Below are 18,697 nucleotides of genomic sequence, written 5' to 3'. Positions count from 1 at the left end.
CCCTGGTCCCCACCTGTAAAGGGAAAGCTTCACAAGAGGTGACAATGGGCTATCTCTTTTCTATCTTCCCTTTCCCTCTCAATTTCTCTCTGTCTCTATCCAATAAGAAATAAAAAAATATATATTTTTTAAAAAAGAGAAAGAACCCAGTGGGCTAAGGAACCAAGAGAAACAAAAGAGAGTAACCATTTTAAGCTTCACTAATCTTCCTCTTGGCTGGCCTAAAAACATTCTGTCAAGCCTCGGTATCAAAATTTATAATGGGCATAATACCTACCTTTAGATGTTTATCATAACAATTTAATAAAATATGTGACAGGGACTGAGCAGTGGCATGCCTGGTTGAGTGCACATGATACAATGCACAAGGACCTGGGTTGGAGCCACCGGTGCCCACCTGCAGGGGAAAAGCTTTTTGAGTGGTGAAGCAGGGCTGCAGGTGCCTCTTTCCCTCTCTATCTCTCCTATCCTCTCACTTTCTGAATGTCTCTATACAATAAATAAAGATTATTAAAAAAGTAAAAAGGGTCTGACATAAACAGGACTCAACTAAATGGTAACTATACCATGTCCCATGAGCAAATTTCTTTAAGAAGAGAATGTGAAAGGGATCAGGCAGTGGCGCACCTGGTTAGGTGCATATACTACAGTGCACAAGGACCCAGGTTCAAGCCCCTGGTCCCCACCTGCAGGAGGAAAGCTTCACAAGTGGTGAAGCAGGGCTGCAGGTGTCTCTCTTTCTCTCTCCGTCTACCTCCCCATCCCTCTCAATTTCTGTCTCTATCCAATAATAAATAAATGAATAAATAAATAAAATAATTTTTAAAAAGAATGTGTTAAGTATAACCAATACAATGATACAAGTATAAAAGCCCTTATATGAGTATTCATTTCAGAAGGGCTCTACTGGGAGTCAGGGGGGTGGGGAGGGCAGTAGTATACCCTACAGAGTGCACACATTACTGTGCACAAGGAAATGGGGTTTGAATCCATGGTCCCCACATGCAGAAACATCAAAATGGAAGAGTGAGATCAGTGATGCAGTTCTGCAAGTGTCTTTCCTTCTCCCTCTCTACTTTTATCATACATATATGGGAAAAAATGGCTACCAGGAGCTGTAGAGTCTTCATCTTTGTGCAGGTACCAAGCCCCATGACCCAGGGATAACCCTGGTGGTAAGAAAAGAAAAAAAAAAAAAGCCAAAAAACAAGCAAACAACCCTAGTTGGTATAACTGTTCCTCAAATAATTCATTTTGCTAATGTTGATAAGAAAAAAAGTCAGTCAACTCCCTTCTGGGGCCAGTGCTTCATGGGTTTTCTCCAGACACTGGTTTCTTCCCATGTTGGCTTAGTTGGCATGTCTGAAAATGTCCCAATCTGAGTGAGAGTGCAAATTCTCTTGTGTGCATGTGTGTGTATGTGTGTGTCTGTATGTGTGTGCCTGCACACACATGTGTACATGTGCTGCCATAGAAAGGCATCCTGAGTTGCTGGACTACTCTCTGGCAACCCCAAACTGGAATAAATAGCTTGGAAAAAAAAATAAGTAAATAGAAATGTTAGTGTGCAATATTAGATATGGTTGGGGTCTTTAGAAATCTCTTGTTTTATGATCAGAAAACTATGCCATAGAAACTTAACTCTTATTTATATCAGTTAGTCAAATGAAAAACTGGTGGGTCTCATATATCATTTCATATGTCATATTTACTATTGCTTACAGCCACGTTAACCAATAGCAGACCTATGACATTAGCTTAATACAATTAAATACTCCCTATGATGAGGACTTAATGTAGCTCTATTTCTTTTCTTTTTTTTTTAACTTTTTGTTGCCCTTGTTATTACTGTTGGTGTTGTTGGATAGGACAAAGAGAAATCGAGAGGGGAGGCGAAGACAGGGGGAGAGAAAGATAGACACGTGCAGACCTGCTTCACCACCTGTGAAGTGACCCCCCCTGAAGGTGGGGAGCTGGGATCCTTACGCCAGTCCTTGCGCTTTGAGCCATGTGCTTAGCCTGCTGCTAACCACTGGCCTCGTTCTTCCTTTCTTTTTTTGTTTACCAAAGCACTGCTCAGCTCTGGCTTATGGTGGTGTGGGGGATTGAACCTGGGACTTTCAAGCATGAGAATCTCTCTCTCTCCTTTTTTTTTTCCTCCAGAGTTATCGTTGGGGCTTGGCATCTGCACTACAAATCCACTACTCCTGTGGCCATTTCTTCGAGGTTTTCGCTAGGACAGAGAGAAATTAAGAGAAGAAAGGAAGACACCTGCAGACCTGCTTAACTACTTGTGACGTGACCCCTCTGTGGTGGGGAGCCAGCGGGGACTCTAACCGGTATACTTGTTGTGCAGGTCCTTGCGCTTAGTAGTACGTGCGCTTAACCTGGTACACCACCATCTGGCCACATGAGAGTCTCTTTGCATAACCATTATGCTATCTACCACCAACTCCTACCCTAGTTCTATTTGTTGTAGTGGATATTTAAACCAAATGCAGCTAACGAAGATTAAGTGCCACTCAGAGGTGCAGACCACATCAAAGTAGGGCCCCATTACCACTCAGGATTGAGCTCACCTTTGGAGAGAAAGCACTCTCCAACACGTCCCAGAAGAAATAAAGTTTATACACTTTTGAAGCTTCCAAAGCTTACTATTCCACAATGACTGATTAATTGATTCCTGGGAACTAGTTCAACCACTTTTATATGACAATAGTAGTATCTTGCTGAGACTTACCACAACTGACTCATTCAAGAAAAGGCTGGCCACTGGCTCAAGATTACAAAGTCTGGTAACAAAATAAGTCTTAAAAATCAAAACTACCAGCTTCTTGACAAAACTGTTCCACTGACTGATGGTAGAAAATCACAGTGCAGTCAGTTCCCACCAAAGACTTAATCAAGGCTAATAAGTCCATGGAGAACCCAAAATGGCAGATAATACAAAGAACATCTATAACTGATTTTGACAGGCTCTTACCACTCCTTAGCTATAAAACAAAAACGTCACAGATGGGGCTTTGTTTTAGAGTATAGCGGTAAACATAATTGACTTTGACAGATAGTGGATGATACTTTCTGGGACTAATTTTCCTCATAATTCATTCTGGCTTAAGTTAATAGTAAAGTGCGTTCTGAGGCCTTAAACATAACTTCTACAATACAGTGAGTAGTTTAGTGGTGAGGCAAATGGGCCATTAAATATACATGTAGGGGGAATCTGTAAGAAGCTATCCAAAGTCAAAGTCATGTTTGAAGAAAATATGGAAAATATTGTGACCACCAACATGTGACTCTCACATTTAATACTACACAAGTTTTAGGTTTGCTTGCCCTTATGAAGTAAAAGATGTATAGCTACCTGAGTTGGTGCAAGTAGAGATAGCTGGTAGTGAGGCTTGAGATGGCAGACTACACGAAACAGACAAAACCAAAACAAACAGACAAAAAGAATAGAAATCCAGTCAGAAATAGAGGACCCGATGAAACATTTGGAAATAATCCATACCCTCAGGAAAGGGTCCTGGTTCACTATAGTGGAGGATTTGGAAATAAGGAGGGAAAAAAACAATTGAAAAATGTCAAGTAATAGAGTAAGCAACTCTATGAATGATGAAATAGCATATGCTGAATTATGTAAGGTGGGTATAAATTCATCTTCTGCCATGATCTTCCTCACTTACTTCTTTTTTTTATTATTATCTTTGCTTATTAGATAGAGACAGCCAGAAATCAGAGGGTAGGGAGAGATAGAGAAGGAGAGAGAAAGAGAGACACCCCTGCAACACTGCTTCACCACTTATAAAGCTTTCCCCCTGCAGGTGTGGACCAGGGGCTTGAACCCAAATCTTTATACATTGTTTTTTGTTTAGGTATGGTTTATTTTCTTTCATATTTATTGATCAATTGATTTATTACTGAATACAGACAGATAAAAATTAAGAAGGGAGGGGGAGATAAAGAAGGAGGGAGACAGAGACACCTGCAGCACAGCTTCACCACTTGTAAAGCTTTCCCCTTGCAGGTGGGGACCAGAGGCTCGAACCCAGGTATTTGCACATTGTAACATATGCGCTCAATCAGGTGCACCACCACCTGGCCCCTCCATACTTACTTCTAACCTCTGATAGCCTTATGAAATCCCAGAGCCATTTCATACCACAACTACATGTTTTCCTACCCCAATTCTACATTACCTCTCATTAGTCCTAGAGTCTTCACAGATATTAGGAGAAAGGAATGGATGCTGGAAGGCATTTGATTATCAATTTAGTCAACATTCAATAATATTGATGCAAATGGATCCTAACCATGCATGAAGGAGATGAATACACAAGTATAGTAACCCGTGTTTCAAGGGATTTGATTTGTTCTGAGAATCAAAGTGGTTTAGGGCCAGGGCATGGAATTTAGGATCTGAAGACTAGATACAGATTTCATTTAAATCTTGGGACAGATTGCTTAACTTTAGCCTCAGTTTCTTCATCTGTAAAATGAAATTTAAAATGCAATTAATTTACAGAGTTATTAAAAGCATTAATCAGGTGCAAAGATTTACATTCCTCATTAAGACTTTGTTCTGATAGTTCTACTGATATGCCTTACTCCTCTCTCCAGAATTCTCTCCATTCTGTGACCTCTCAACCAAAGATAACTGCTATAAGGTATGGACAGATGGTCAAAAAAAAAGTGAGGGGCAAGAAAGGTGGCTCTTTGATAAAAGTACTTGCCTCGGCTCCCCACCTGCAGGGGAGTCGCTTCACAGGCGGTGAAGCAGGTCTGCAGGTGTCTATCTTTCTCTCCTCCTCTCTGTCTTCCCCTCCTCTCTCCATTTCTCTCTGTCCTATCCAACAATGACGACAACAACAATAATAACTACAACAATAAAACAACAAGGGCAACAAAAGGGAATAAATAAATAAAATAAAAAATATTTAAAAAAAAAAAAAAAGTACTTGCCTTACATGCACGAGGTCTAGGACTTGGTCCCTCTCGCCACATGATAATAAGTGTCAAAGCCACAATGAGTCAGAGTTCCACAGGGGGTGAAACACTGTTTTTCACTCTCTCATGCTCTCATACAAAACTTAATTAAGACTGGGCCAGGCAGGAGACTCAGCAGCAGAATGTGTGAATTCAATTTCTGGCATCACATTAAAAAAAAAAAAAAAAAAAAAAAAGGTGATGGAGAAAAAATGTGTCTAAAACTGTACTCAGATCCCAACTATTGATAGTAAGGGATTCTTGGGGGGGGTTGGGTGGTAACACATCCAGTCAAGAGCCTGTGTTAGTTACCATGTGCAAGGACCAGAGTTCAAGCACCCACCTGCATGGAGGATGCTTCATGAGAGTTGAAGCAGGTCTGCAGGTGTCTTTCTCTCTCCCTCTTTCTATCTCCCTTTCTCTCTGCCCTATCTAATCAAGTAAATAAACAAATAAATGAAAAGAAGGGATTCTTCAATAGTATTACGATCTTTCAGCTGATTCTTTCCCATTCAGTTCACGTCCAATTAAAAAAGGTAACTTTTCAGTGAAATTAGAAAATAGGAGCTGCAGTAACAACTGTCACATAACCCTCTTGACAAATACTCCTCAAAGCAGCGTGATGCTCGTTGTTAGTACCATAATCATGCGTTGGGCCTCGGGCTGGGTGGAAGAAAACAAAGGCATGCAGAAGAAATTGGAAAGCCACACACTCTCAAGCAGCAGGCAGGATTTATAAAACTGAAATAAAAAGGGTGACTCACCAAAGTAACTGAAGAGGTCATATGGCCAAGGATGGGAGGGAAAATGGGAACATGTCACATAAGTGTCCAAACCCAAATCACAGACAAGATGGCACACAGGTGAATTGCTTTAATCCAAAAACATTCTCTACAGGGAACAGCAGAACTTAGCTGAAACATAATGAGTGGCCAGTTTCTTGGAATTCCACAGAGGTGTTCAAGTGGAAAGCTAATTGGGGAGGCAGTTTCAAATACTTCCATTCTCCCCAAGTGAAACACACAAACTTCTTGATCAGTTCGGTATCTGTCTTCAACAGTTTTTATCTCCTGATCCTGAATGCTGATTTTCCATAAATACTTCATGAAATTGATGCCATTACAATCAAACTCTCAACTTTGCACTTCACAATAAGCAGTTTTAATTTGTAGGGTAACTTCTTTATTATGTCAGACATTATAAGCCATAAGATTAAAAATGATTACAACCTGGAAACCCTCAAGTCTTAGTTAAAACATTAAAGTACTTACTGACAATGTAAGTTGAATTTCTTTATGATTATAATTTTTGAAAATCCTTTTCTTCAAAGCTTTTACTGCATCTTTTGGCCTACAGCAATAAATATAGTGAAATTAGGAATTGCTGAAAATAACTGAAAGCAATATGCATTGTGACAGAGGACTAGAGGGGGGCTTAAGTGGTGGTACACCCGGTTAAGCTCACATATTACAAAGCGCATGGGCCAAAGCAAGGATACCTGCTGCTGTCTATCTTTCTCTCTCCTTCTGTATCCCCCCTTCCTCTCTCAATTTCTCTCTGTCCTATCAAAAAAAAAAAAAAGAGTGCTAGGAACAGTGGATTCACTGTGTCAGCACCAAGCCCCAGCAATAACCCTGAGGCAGAAGGAAGAAAGAAAGAAAGAGAGAAAGAAGAAAGAAAGAAAAAAAGAAAGAAGAAAGAAAGAAAAAAGAAAGGAAGGAAGGAAGAAAGAGAAAGAAAGAAAGAAAGAAAGAAAGAAAGAAAGAAAGAAAGAAAGGAAAGAAAGAAAGAAAGAAGGAAAACCTTGGCCTTGATTCAACAGGACAAGATCACTTAGCTCTGTGTGCAGGGCATCCATGGCAGATTACTTAACTCTCAATTCTGTTTCTTCATATATCCAGACAGTATCATCCCCTTTCTTGTGAGAATCAAATATATATGTAAGATTATTGCCTAGAAAGCACTACACAAAAAATGTGCTCAAACTTATATTCCTCTTCCAATTGACAGAATCAGTTTAGCTGAAATGTAGTTTGCAGGGGGCAAGAGACAGCTCACCCAGTATAGTATTCTTTTGTTGCTGTTATATATGACAGATAGAAACTGAGAAGGGAGAGAGACACAGAGACATCTGCAGTTATTTTCTCGACTGATTGTGAAGCATCCCCCCTGCAGGTGGGGAGCAGGGCCTCAAATATGGGTCCTCGGTCATGGTAACATGTGCATTCAACTGGGTGGGGCACTGTCCCAGGCCCCAAGTATACTCTACCATAGGCATGAGGACCCAGTCTCAAATTCCAGGACAACACATGGGAGCACCATGTAAAGGGGAAACTAACTGTGGAGCAGTACTGTGGTGTCTCTGTTTTTCTCCTTCCTATTTTCCCTCTCTGCCTCTTCTCTTCTATCAAAAGGAATAAAAAAAAAAACAAAAAAAAAAAAACGAGTTTGGTAAAATGGTGGATCCATGATACAGGCATGAAGCCCTATGAAAACTGTTGAGGAAAAAAAGTAGCTTCCAAAATTATGGAAGTTATTTTCAGTACCCTGTAGATAAGAGAGTGCAAGAGGAATTCTAACCAGACTAGCTTCTGATATGCTACATTTTTACCCTACAAAAGAAAAACTAAATAAAGTGTGGAAACATAATTTTAGATAGTTAAAAAGTACAATCTTGTAGTTTAAGAAATAACTAAATACTGGGGGAATATCGAACAGCAATGATAACTATCACTGCTTTTTTTTTTTTTTTTTTTCCCTACCAGAGCACTGCTCAGCTCTGGCTTATGGTGATGTGGGAGACTGAACCTGGGACTTTGGAGCTTCAGGCATGAGAATCTTTGCATAACCATTATGCTATCTACTCCTGCCTAGTTAGCAACTTTATTTGCTTGTTTGTTTGTTCTTTTTTATTGTTGTAGTTATTATTGTTGTTGTTATCGACATCATCATTGTTGGATAGGACAGAGAGAAATGGAGAGAGGAGGGGAAGACAGAGGGGGGAGAGAAAGACACCTACAGACCTGCTTCACCACATATGAAGCGACTCCCCTGCAGGTGGGGAGCTGGGGGCTCGAACTGGGATCCTTAAGCTGGTCCTTGCACTTTGTGTCACGTGTGCTTAAACTGCTGCGCTACCGCCCGACTCCCCATTTAGAAACTTTTAACATACAGCAATGTTAAGGGTAGAAACTAAAACATTCTCTTCCCCTAAATTATAACTATATGAAGTGATGTATGTTAACTGAACTTATAGTAGTAATAATCTTTTCCCAGTAATGTATGTCTACTCGTGCTATACACCTTAAACTTACTAAGTACAGTATATGTTGCATGTAAAAAAAAAATGAATAAAGATATAAAGCCTTTTTACATATTATCTTGTAATTCTGTCCTCTATATCTGCATGGATAGACTATCTATTTTAATTCTATGTAGGGATATCATCATATATATTTATTTAGAATTTTTATTGAGATAACTTTGACTCACAAGACTGTATATATTTTAGAGACATGATTTCACACCTTGTCATATATTACCAAACTACACCCACCAGAAAAGTGCCACCACTAACCTCCACTTCTCCTCACTACCAATCATTGGACCCCTTTCTCCCTTACAACACTAAATTGTATCATGAATTAATATTGTAATTACATATAGTATCTTAAAGTCCTACATAAAATTAAGGGTTAAACTTCTAGAATATATATATATTTTAATATTTATTTATTTTCTTTTGTTTTCCTTGTTTTATTGTTGTAGTTATTATTGTTGTTATTGATGTCATGTCGTTGTTGTTGGATAGGGCAGACAGAAATGAAGAGAGGAGGGGAAGACAGAGAGGGGCAGAGAAAGACAGAAACCTGCAGACCTGCTTCACTACTTGTGAAGTGACCCCCCCTTGAAGGTGGGGAGCTGGGGGCTCCAACAGGGATCCTTACGCTGGTCCCTGTGCTTAACCAGCTGCGCTACCATCCGACTCCCTGAATATATTTTAATATTTTATTTATTTTTATTTTATTGGATGAAGAGAGAAATAAAGAAGTTTGTGTGTGTGTGTATATATATATATATATATATATATATATATATATGTACATATGAGAGAAAGAGAAGAGAGAGATACCTATAATACTCATGAAGCTACCCCCCTGCAGGTGAGGACCAGGGACTTGAATGCTGTTCCTTGCATATGGTAACTTGGGTACTCACCAGGTGTGCCACCACCCAGTCCCTCTAGAATATTTTAAAAGGTTAAAAATATTGTTTTAAAAGAAATTTTATTTTGAGTTCCCTTTTGTATTATTATCTATGAAAAATTTAGCATCATCAGGGACTTAATGGTTCACAGAGGAAGCAAATACGGTAAACAAGATTATAAGGAAAATACCATGAGCACGTAAAATTACTATTCACAAGCACTTTTCTATTATTATAGAGTCAATAATTAAGTGCAATGCTTTCTCCATCATCATACAGTAGATTAAATCTCTTCTGTAGTCAATTACCACTTTAATATACACAGAATAGTTAACAGAACTGTGTTGCTCATAATAACCTATAATTCAGACTAAATTCACAAAGTGGGTGGTCCTAATGATTTCTTAAAATATTTACTTATCTGGTAATGAGAAAAAAGTATTACAGCATCACTCTGATACATGGGATAGTGGGGGTTGAACTGGGGACCTCATGCTTGAGAATCCAATCCTTTAGCCACTGTGCCTTCTCCCAGGTCCCTCTAGTAGTTTCTTTTTAAAAAGTTTATCACATGATAGCATATAGTTTAAGAATGCATTATGAATATGGGGAGCTAACATGTGGGAGAAAAAAAAAAGAAAAAAACCTGAACTGTGGAGAAAGGGAGAAAAGAATTTTAGAATATTTCCTGGTTATATTAACAATTTCCCAGAGACAGGTCACTATGGAGTCCACTCACTTCTCAATATTTTCTGTTCCATTAATGTTAGCAGTGGCAATCAGAACTTATGGAACTCTTAAAGAGCAAAACAATCTTTCTCAAAAATAGACCTTTAAAAAAGAAAGAGCCTGAGCTTCACAGAGACAAAATTTGAAACTATTAAAGAGAATAGATATATTCTTAGATAAATTCACATAGTGAAACAAGCAGCTGTTATAATATTTCAACCAGACTTTTTTCAAAAGGCAGTAGGTACCTACAGGATGATGAAAATATCCTTTCAAAAATTTTAAAAGCAGTTTGTGCTAGAGAAAAATGCACTGTAGTACTCATGGTATTTATCAGAAGCAAATGCATGAACCACATAGTGTACTCACCCATCGTGAGCAGTATTAATTATGTCACAAATATGCATGAACTGTCCCCAATCTTCAGTCTGAACTCCAGCAAATGTAGCCTTTTCTGCAAAGAAAAAGCTGTTTTGTTGAGTCAGGAATACAAAATGTTTGGTCTTCCTGAAATAATATGCCTGTAGTACACTAGCAAATACAATTAAATTTATAAAGAAAATTACTTTTTTTTTCCCTGAGCAACACTCAGTATAGTATATTCTGGTGATTAAGGAATCAATCAGAACCCAAGTGACCTATTAACAATAATGAGTGACCTATTAACAAAGGCTACAGGCATAAATAACATCTGGTTACAGGGCCAGGAAGGCTAAATAAATCTCCATTTGCCTGCCTGCCTGCCTAGCAGATGGAGGACAGGTACCTATCGAACAGACTAAAAGATAAAGTGCATGGTGTTAAGTATTTTTATCTCATGCATTTCCTTTTAACTGACTGTTAGAGATGATGAAACAGAAATTCACAGAAATTACCAAAAGCTACAGAGGTAGAACTAGGCAGAACTATTCTATTCCAGGTTGTTTGATGTCAGTTTTTGCTCTTCTAAGTCAAGTATTCTCTCTAGGGAGGTGAGAAATATCAGAATTACTGCAATTATCTATGTTCTGTAAGCAATAAAGCATGATTGCTCTGGGCACCTGTCCTAACCAAAGTGCAGATTTGACATTCTCTTTTACTTTGAACCATATTGTTAAGCAATCCATTGTTGTTTTCCCATCACAAGACATCCCCCTTAATAATACAAAGAGCCCCCTTCAGAAAGAGTTAAATATAACATACAACCTGAATGAGCTTAATATCTTTCCTACAAGAAAGGATATCCCTCGTGAAAAAAAAAAAAAGTGAGGTTTTAGGAGGAATGAAGAAAAATAATTTAAAAGACAAAGAATGGGAAGAAAGAATCAGGGCATGGTTGGGGGTGTCTAAAGCTTAGCCTGCTTTTCATCTAAGCAAAGATCTTCTTTGAACTAGGTATTCAATGGACAAAGCAGGCCAATGTTGTATTATTTAGGCACATGTTGCTATTTCCTCCCAATTCCTACTCTCCCTAGAAAATTATTCAACTTTCAAAAGTCTTGCCAGTGAGTGGTTCAGGTCCAGACAAAGAGCTGTCAGTAAATGTTTACAGCATTAAAAAGTTATCAGCCCATTCAGATTGCAGTCTGAATCTACTTCAGCTTGGGGTTCATTCTTACATCGAAGAAGGACAAAGCTACCAGTAGTTTAGAAAGTACTTAAGCATTTCCTCTTCAATAATCCTTACTCTCACAATATTGTAAAATGTGGGAATTTAGGCTTCAGGCTAGGCGATGTGTTCCACGTCACACAGCAGTAACTTAAACTGCAGGAGAAAGTCTCCAAATCGGAGCTTCCTCTAATTACCAGGTTCTCTGGTTTCGTCACCCCACCACGTTCCTGACATTATTGTGCTTTGCCTGGCATCATACACACTCCTGCCACACCCGGTTCCCATGGTTCTCCCTGGAAAAGAACTGGTGCTGATGGTAGAATTCAGACACTGGTTTCCACTGCCAGAAACAGCCACAAGAGAGAAAGGAGTCAGGCAGATATACCTATGTGATCTCCGGTGGCCTCGACAGGTCTCTTGTGACCCCAGATGGCTCCTCTGCTTCCCCTCCCCCTTTCTTCACTCCACTACTGAGTTTTTTCATGCTCTTTGTTTACTCAGGGAAAAGTAACAGGTTGTAGGGGTTCAGTGCCAGAGAGAACTGGTTTGGAGAGAACTGCCCAGCACAGAGAAGTCACATTTTGGCCTCCCCAGCCTACTTTTCCTCCTCTGTAAAAGGGACATAACAGTGTCATGCTCTCAAGTGGATGCATTTTATGGATAACCCTGCCAGACCCGAGCGGTTTACAGATTCCCAAAACTTATCCCCTGAATTCCGTACGTGGTCACCTGCTCGGTCCCACTCTTCGCCACCCCAATCCCACGCCCAGCCTGGAGGCACCAAAAAGGGAGGCGTGTATTTGAAGAGGGGCTTTTAAAGAGAGTTGGAAAAGAAAAAGAAAAAAAAGTACCTCAAAGGGGCGGGTGAAATGGCAGTGCCCTGAGAAAGCTGCAGGGGGAGGGGAAGGATTTTCTCAAACTTGGGTCAACTCCACAGATCGAGAGCTGAATCCGGTGGGGTTTGGGGATGGGGTTCCTTCTGTCCCCGAAGCCAGCACTGGCACCAGCCTCCTTACCTATTAGGTGGCCCACAGAGGTCGCATAGGGATCCCGATGATTTTTCCCAAACGCCATGGTAGAGCAGGGCCCAGGAAGTCCGCCTCCACCACACCCGGCTCCCGACTCCACCCGATTGGTGTCCCTGGCTCCTCCTCTCCGCCTAAGGGTTTCCCGGGTGCCCGCAGAGGCCACGCATGCAGACCGCCACTGCGGGGCGCCAAGCACCTGGGCCGGGACACTGGGCTCCCGCTCACCTGCTGCGCACTGGGCGGGACTGTGAGAGAGGCACCTCCCCCGCTTCAGGTGGCGCCTGCGTGGCTCGGGTGGAGACGAGGGAGGAAGCGGGGCTCAGACTCGCTACCCAGGTGGGCCCCTCGCCTCCGCGGAGCCATAGCCTGGAATTAGAGACTTTCTCTGCTCCCGCCACATATAAGGCGTTTTGCCGCGCTTCTTTACTCTTCTTGCTGCGCTTTGCAGAAGTGAAAATATGAGGTTAATAACACAAGTCTCCAGATTATTGTGAGAATGTGGAACATAAACCCCTTAGGTCAGTGTCGGTAACCCACAAAATATAATTAACCACAGAATGAATGGAATAACCAGAAATCTTTACCTACCCTGCCCAGCCTCCCTCCCCTCCCACCCCGCCCCAGAGGTGCGGGAAAGTAGGCATGTCCCTAAACTGCAAATGTTGAGAAAGAGGGATATGGCCTTGAGTTTTTGGACCTCTCTAAAGCTGGCCTTTGTCTCGCCCCTATTTCCTGTGGGACCACATGGGTTCCTAGCCCTCCCTTGGAGCAGCTGTAGTTCCCAGCGATGCTGAGGAGTGGGGCTTTCCTTCAGTTCTGACTAAAAGAGTGTTTGGTGTCAAGACTGCTTTGGAATGTAAATGCGAGTTTGAACTGTGTAGTCCATTACCGACTGCCTTTTCAGAAACAATTTATTTCCTTTCCTTATGTATTCAATTAGCATCCGATTAGCGATGCTGGGGACTTGCTTGAGCAGCATAGATGTTGCCAGATAATGTCACTAAATCTTCAGTTAGCCCTGTACCTCCAGATCTTGCTTCTTGCTTTCAGTTGAGGTTCAGTCACACAAGTTTGGTTGTTGCATCTGAAAATGGTGATGAGAGAGATTAATAGGGGCCCATTCTATTTTTAGTGTGTGATCTTGGGTATTTTAAAATATAGATAAAAATCAAATGCAATGTGTGGCAAGGGACTCCTTCACCCCAATTTCGTTATTTATAATGTTCCTTGACCTAAATGAGCTAAGAGCTAGAATGCAAAATTCAAAATGAAACATTTTTGCTGTGATAGTATTTCTCCTAAGGGGTTGGTTCTACCTGTTACTGAAAAATTTCCAAGTGAGTCACCTTCCATAGTCATAATCACAGTTTTTGCTGAGATCACTCTTTTTTTTTTTTTTTTTAGCATAACCAGCCTGGTATCCCATGTTATAGAGTCTAGCAAAGCAAAAAGAAAGAAAGAAAGAAAGAAAGAAAACCTATGAACACTCAAGCAACCTTTAAAAGGAAAGTCAATTTTAGCACAGGCTGCTAACCATTCAGGTAGATGTTTACATTAGACTGCTATTTTAGGTAAGATGGTGTTTTGTGTTTTCATTTTCTCTAGTTTGGAAATCAAAGAATTGAGGACAAGAAAAACACCTCCAGGCAGCTAACAGGTCAGGTTAATTTGTATCTGTATTTCATCTCAGCTATGACTGGACAGAAGGTTTTCTCCCTACGCCCAGGAAAGTGTTGTGGTTGCACAACACTTTTTTTTTTTTTTTTTTTTTTTTTTACAAAAAGGAAACACTGACAAAAACCATAGGATAAGAGGGGTACAACTCCACACAATTCCCACCACCAGAACTCCCTAACCCATCCCCTCACCTGATAGCTTTCCTATTCTTTATCCCTCTGGGTATATGGACCCAGGGTCATTATGGGGTGCAGAAGGTGGAAGGTCTGGCTTCTGTAATTGCTTCCCTGCTGAATATGGGCGTTGACAGGTCAATCCATACTCCCAGCCTGTCTCTCTCTTTCCCTAGTGGGGTGGGGCTCTGGGGAAGTGGGGCTCCAGGACAAATTAGTGGGGTCACCTGCCCTGGGAAGTCCAGTTGGCATCATGGTAGGTAGCATCTGGAACCTGGTGGCTGAAGAAAGAGTTAAATATAAAACCAAACAAATTGTTGATTTATCATGAACCTAAAGGCTGGAATAATGCAGATGAAGAGTTGGGGGCCGTGTCTCTGTTTTGTAAATAGCTAGTAAGCCTATTTTAGTTATATTCTACAGGGCCTGTGGCCATGCTAGTTTTTTTTTTTTTTTTTTTTTTTCCTGAGCCTGACATCTTATATACAGGTGGATCCAATTTATTGTCTGGCAAGATGTCATGGCTGGAAAAAAGACCAGAAAGCTGGATCAGGGAAGAGAGTAGCTCCCAAATATGGGTAAGTTGTATAAATATTCTTGACTGTAAATCCCATCGATTTAATGTGATCTGGGGCCCATATTCAGCTCCTCAGCCTCCTCTTTCTATGCTTTACTGCTTTCTCCATAATCCCCTGTTTCCCAGAGGTGAAAATTAATTCAGTCAGTGTTAATATGGTCTAGGAGCAGGATAGTTTAATTCACAGACAAGTTAGAGTTGGAGAAGGGCAGAATCCCAGAATAAAACCAGGGCAATTTTTTTTTATGCCAGGTCACAATTTCAATTCTAATAGCACTTACTAATCATTTCATTAGATGTAAGTAATAATGTTAGGTGGAAACACACAAAATAGCCTTTATTTAAAAGGCTCTAAATTCATGAGACCAGAAATCTATTTCAGTGTAGTTTTCACAGTTCTTGAGGCAGGTAGCATGCACCTCATTTTTACAAATATGCAATCTGAGTTTAGGAAAGATAAAGCTAGTAAATAAATTGGCTAGAGTTTGAATCATAGCTGTCTGATTCTGAAATCCATCTTATTGCCACAAAGTAAAGTTACTTTGATTCAAAGGTGATATCTTGAAAAATATGAACATAGGGGCAGTCATGCTTTTAATGATACAAAGTTCTGATTTTCTTTGTTCAAAAGTGGTAATTTGAAGTACATTAAGGAATATAAGGGTGGTCCAGGAGGTGGCGCAGTGGCTAAGGCACTAGACTCTTAAGAATGAGGTCCTGAGTTCAATCCCTGGCAGCACATGTGATGCACCAGAGTGATGTCTGGTTCTTTCTCTCTCTCCCCTATCTTTCTCATAAATAAATAAATAAATAATTTTTTAATTTAATTTTATTTTTTTTAATTTTTTATTTAAGAAAGGATTAACGAACAAAACTATAAGGTAGGAGGGGTACAACTCCACACAATTCCCACCACCCAATCTCCTTAACCCACCCCCTCCCATGATAGCTTTCCCATTCTCTAGCCCTCTGGGAGCATGGACCCAGGGTCATTGAGGGTTGCAGAAGGTAGAAGGTCTGGCTTCTGTAATTGCTTCCCCGCTGAACGTGGGCGTTGACTGGTCAGTCCATACTCCCAGTCTGCCTCTCTCTTTCCCTAGTAAGGTGTGTCTCTGGGGAAGCATAAAATCTTTTTAAAAAAAAAAAAAAAAAGGAATATAAGGGCAATCTGGCTGTGACATCCGTCACCCCATTGATCTCCAGGGCTGATAAGGCTGATCTAGCTGGCTAGGTGGGTGCCCCCCTTCCTTTCTCACTACTCCATGTGCTTCCCTCCTAAAGCTGTACATTTGGTCGAAGACGCTGACCTTCCCTTAACAGAGATGGACTTGTCTTCTTGGTCAAGGCTATACAAGTAGTTGTGATCCCCTGCTAGAACCTCTAAATAAGCTTGGAGTACATTAAGTTCACATCTCATGTAATCCCATAATAACTTTATGGCCGGTGTCATTATTACTTTACATGTTAGGAAAACTACATAAAATTTTCTCATAATCTCCTTTCGAATGAAGGCTTATTCCAGTTTTGACTCCTTTAATGTGGTGCTTCAAAATGAATGCAAGGTTTTGCACATGGGAAACAATTACCACCAAGTAGCCACCCTGTTCAAGCTCTTTCTTCCTTTAATTATTTGACGAATGGGGGTCAGGTGTTGGTGAACCTAGTTTCACCTAGAATAAATAAGTCATTTGTATTTTCCTCTTTGACTGTTCTTACCACTAATTTTTTTTATAGATATTTAGACCTGAACATTAGAAATTACCTAATCTCTACCCCCAGCATCTTATATCTGGGAAAAGAAATCAGCTAGGAAAGAGAAATGATTGATACATGGCCATCTAGCTCTGGAGTTGGAAAATAAAGCACAATAACTTAAGCCATTGTCCCAAACTCTCCCCATTGCAAGATACTCCTCTCTATTTTAATATTTAAGTGTGATCCCCAAAATTCCCCATATAATTTTCTCTACCCCCTTTTTAATATATTTTTTTTTTGCCTCCAGGATTATTGCTGGGGCTTGGTGCCTGCACTATGAATCCACTGCTTCCTGGAGGCCATTTTTTCCTATTGTTTCCCTTGTTATTGTTGTTGTTATTGCTGTTGTTTTTGTTGGACAGGACAGAGAGGAATCGAGAGAGGAAGGGAAGACAGAGACAGGGAGAGAAAGATAGACCTGCTGACCTTCACCGCTTGTGAAGCCACCTCCCTGCAGGTTTGGAGCCAAGGACTAGAACCAGGATTCTTATGCTTTGCACCCACTGCACTACCACCTGGCCCCCTATCCTCTTTTTCTCCAGTGGGTTCATTTCCCAATATCATCCACTCTCTCTTCCCCAGCTATCCACCTAGGGAGTCTAATTTCCATAGTGATATGACCATATTTAGCAATCATTTCCCAGCTCATACCTCTGTGTCTACTCTGTAGCACGTAATGGCTTCCCATTAGCTAGCTATACTTTCCCCATTACATTCAGAGTACTTCTCTATTACTATTTCTTTTTATTTTTAATTTCTTCTTCTTATTTTTTTTTATTTATTGAATAGAGATAGCCAGAAATTGGGAGTGATGGGGGTGATAGAGAGGAGAGAGACAGAAAGACGCCTGCAGCACTGCCTCACCACTCGGAAACTTTTCCTTTGGCAAGTGAGGACCCGAGGCTCAAATATGGTTCCTTTCACAACACCTCCCAGCCATTACTATTTGTTTTTTGTTATACTATGTTATTTCTTGTCCGGAAATTGTGAGGAGCCTCACAAAGCACCCTGCATTCCAGATACTATGGCCTAGCTACATAATCATTGTTTTGCCTGAAAGATCCCCACCCATTCCATTCCTTTGATCTATCTTCTTTCTACCCTCAAGACCCTCCCTGCCTACAGGGTAATATTAATCCTACCAGTTAAAACTCTCGCAACAGTTGCTAAGGAAGTTCCTACTTTCCTAGTCCCCTTTTGCCTTTCTCCACCCCTTTCCTAGCCATTTCTGTTTCCGACTTGCTACTTCTGGGTCTACCCTTTAAAAGCTTTGGCTCTCTGATTAATAAAGGTATTGCATTGTCTCACCATGTTTTTGGTTCCTGAGTCATATCCCTCATGTTGCTGAATGAGTAGCAGCCTAGGCTGCCTCCAGTCGAGTTCTCTCCAACCCAGAGAGTACATGCCCGGGAAGAGGCACCTCCACACTAGCCTGGCAATTTCTTTTTTTTTTTTTCTTAATTTTTTTTTTTTAGGGCACCGGGACCAATGATCACCAGCAGCTGCCCACACAACAAAAATTATGCTTTAGAAATCTCTTTATGTCGTTTCCTCATGTAGAGCAAGCGTGTTGCCCTATGTGTGTCACTCAGACAGAAGCCCTTTTTACAATTATGTTGTTGTTATTATTATTATTATTTAGGAGAGAAAGACACCAGACCACTGTTCAGATCTGGCATATGGTGGTGCAAGAAATTGAACCTGTAACTTCTGGGAAGTCAACATGAAAGTCTAGGGTGTGCTACCCTTGTATACCCCAAACAACTATTCTTTTTTTTTGACTGCTACTTCTCATGATTTTCAGATGGTTCCATCTACCTTCCGACTCTGCTATAATGAGCCTCTCTGCAGTTTCATATTCTGCCTTTTCTTTTTTTCTTTTTTCCTCAATGTTCCTTCTTGTTCCTTCTTTATGAGTTCTATTCAGTCCATTCCTAAGAGACTGTGTATTTACTTGCTGTCCTACATCAGATTT

The 18,697-nt window shown here is 40.6% G+C and overlaps 1 protein-coding gene and 1 non-coding gene across 4 annotated transcripts in view; both read right to left on the bottom strand.

Annotated features, from left to right (window-relative positions):
• TOM1L1 (target of myb1 like 1 membrane trafficking protein) overlaps nucleotides 1–12,759 on the bottom strand; it is a 57,724-nt gene extending 44,965 nt beyond the window's left edge. The window contains exons 1-3 of one of the 3 annotated variants that reach the window (XM_060203770.1): nucleotides 12,529–12,759; nucleotides 10,291–10,375; nucleotides 6,258–6,336 (exon numbers count right to left, since the gene is read on the bottom strand). In XM_060203770.1, the coding sequence (XP_060059753.1) occupies nucleotides 6,258–6,336; nucleotides 10,291–10,375; nucleotides 12,529–12,586 (222 nt within the window). In that variant the 5' untranslated portion in view covers nucleotides 12,587–12,759. Of the gene's footprint in view, nucleotides 1–6,257; nucleotides 6,337–10,290; nucleotides 10,376–10,796; nucleotides 10,863–12,528 lie in introns of those variants that run through there. The other 2 variants (XM_060203769.1, XM_060203771.1) reach the window with 2 other exon arrangements.
• Nucleotides 12,760–18,194: 5,435 nt separating this feature from the next.
• Nucleotides 18,195–18,329, bottom strand: LOC132542328 (U11 spliceosomal RNA). The gene has a single exon (XR_009553416.1). It is a non-coding gene; the product is annotated as a U11 spliceosomal RNA (small nuclear RNA).
• Nucleotides 18,330–18,697: the final 368 nt, after the last annotated feature.

This window comes from Erinaceus europaeus, chromosome 12 (genome assembly GCF_950295315.1).
Source record: "Erinaceus europaeus chromosome 12, mEriEur2.1, whole genome shotgun sequence".
Classification (NCBI taxonomy): Eukaryota; Metazoa; Chordata; class Mammalia; order Eulipotyphla; family Erinaceidae; genus Erinaceus; species Erinaceus europaeus.
This window is presented reverse-complemented; position numbering and strand designations above follow the sequence as displayed.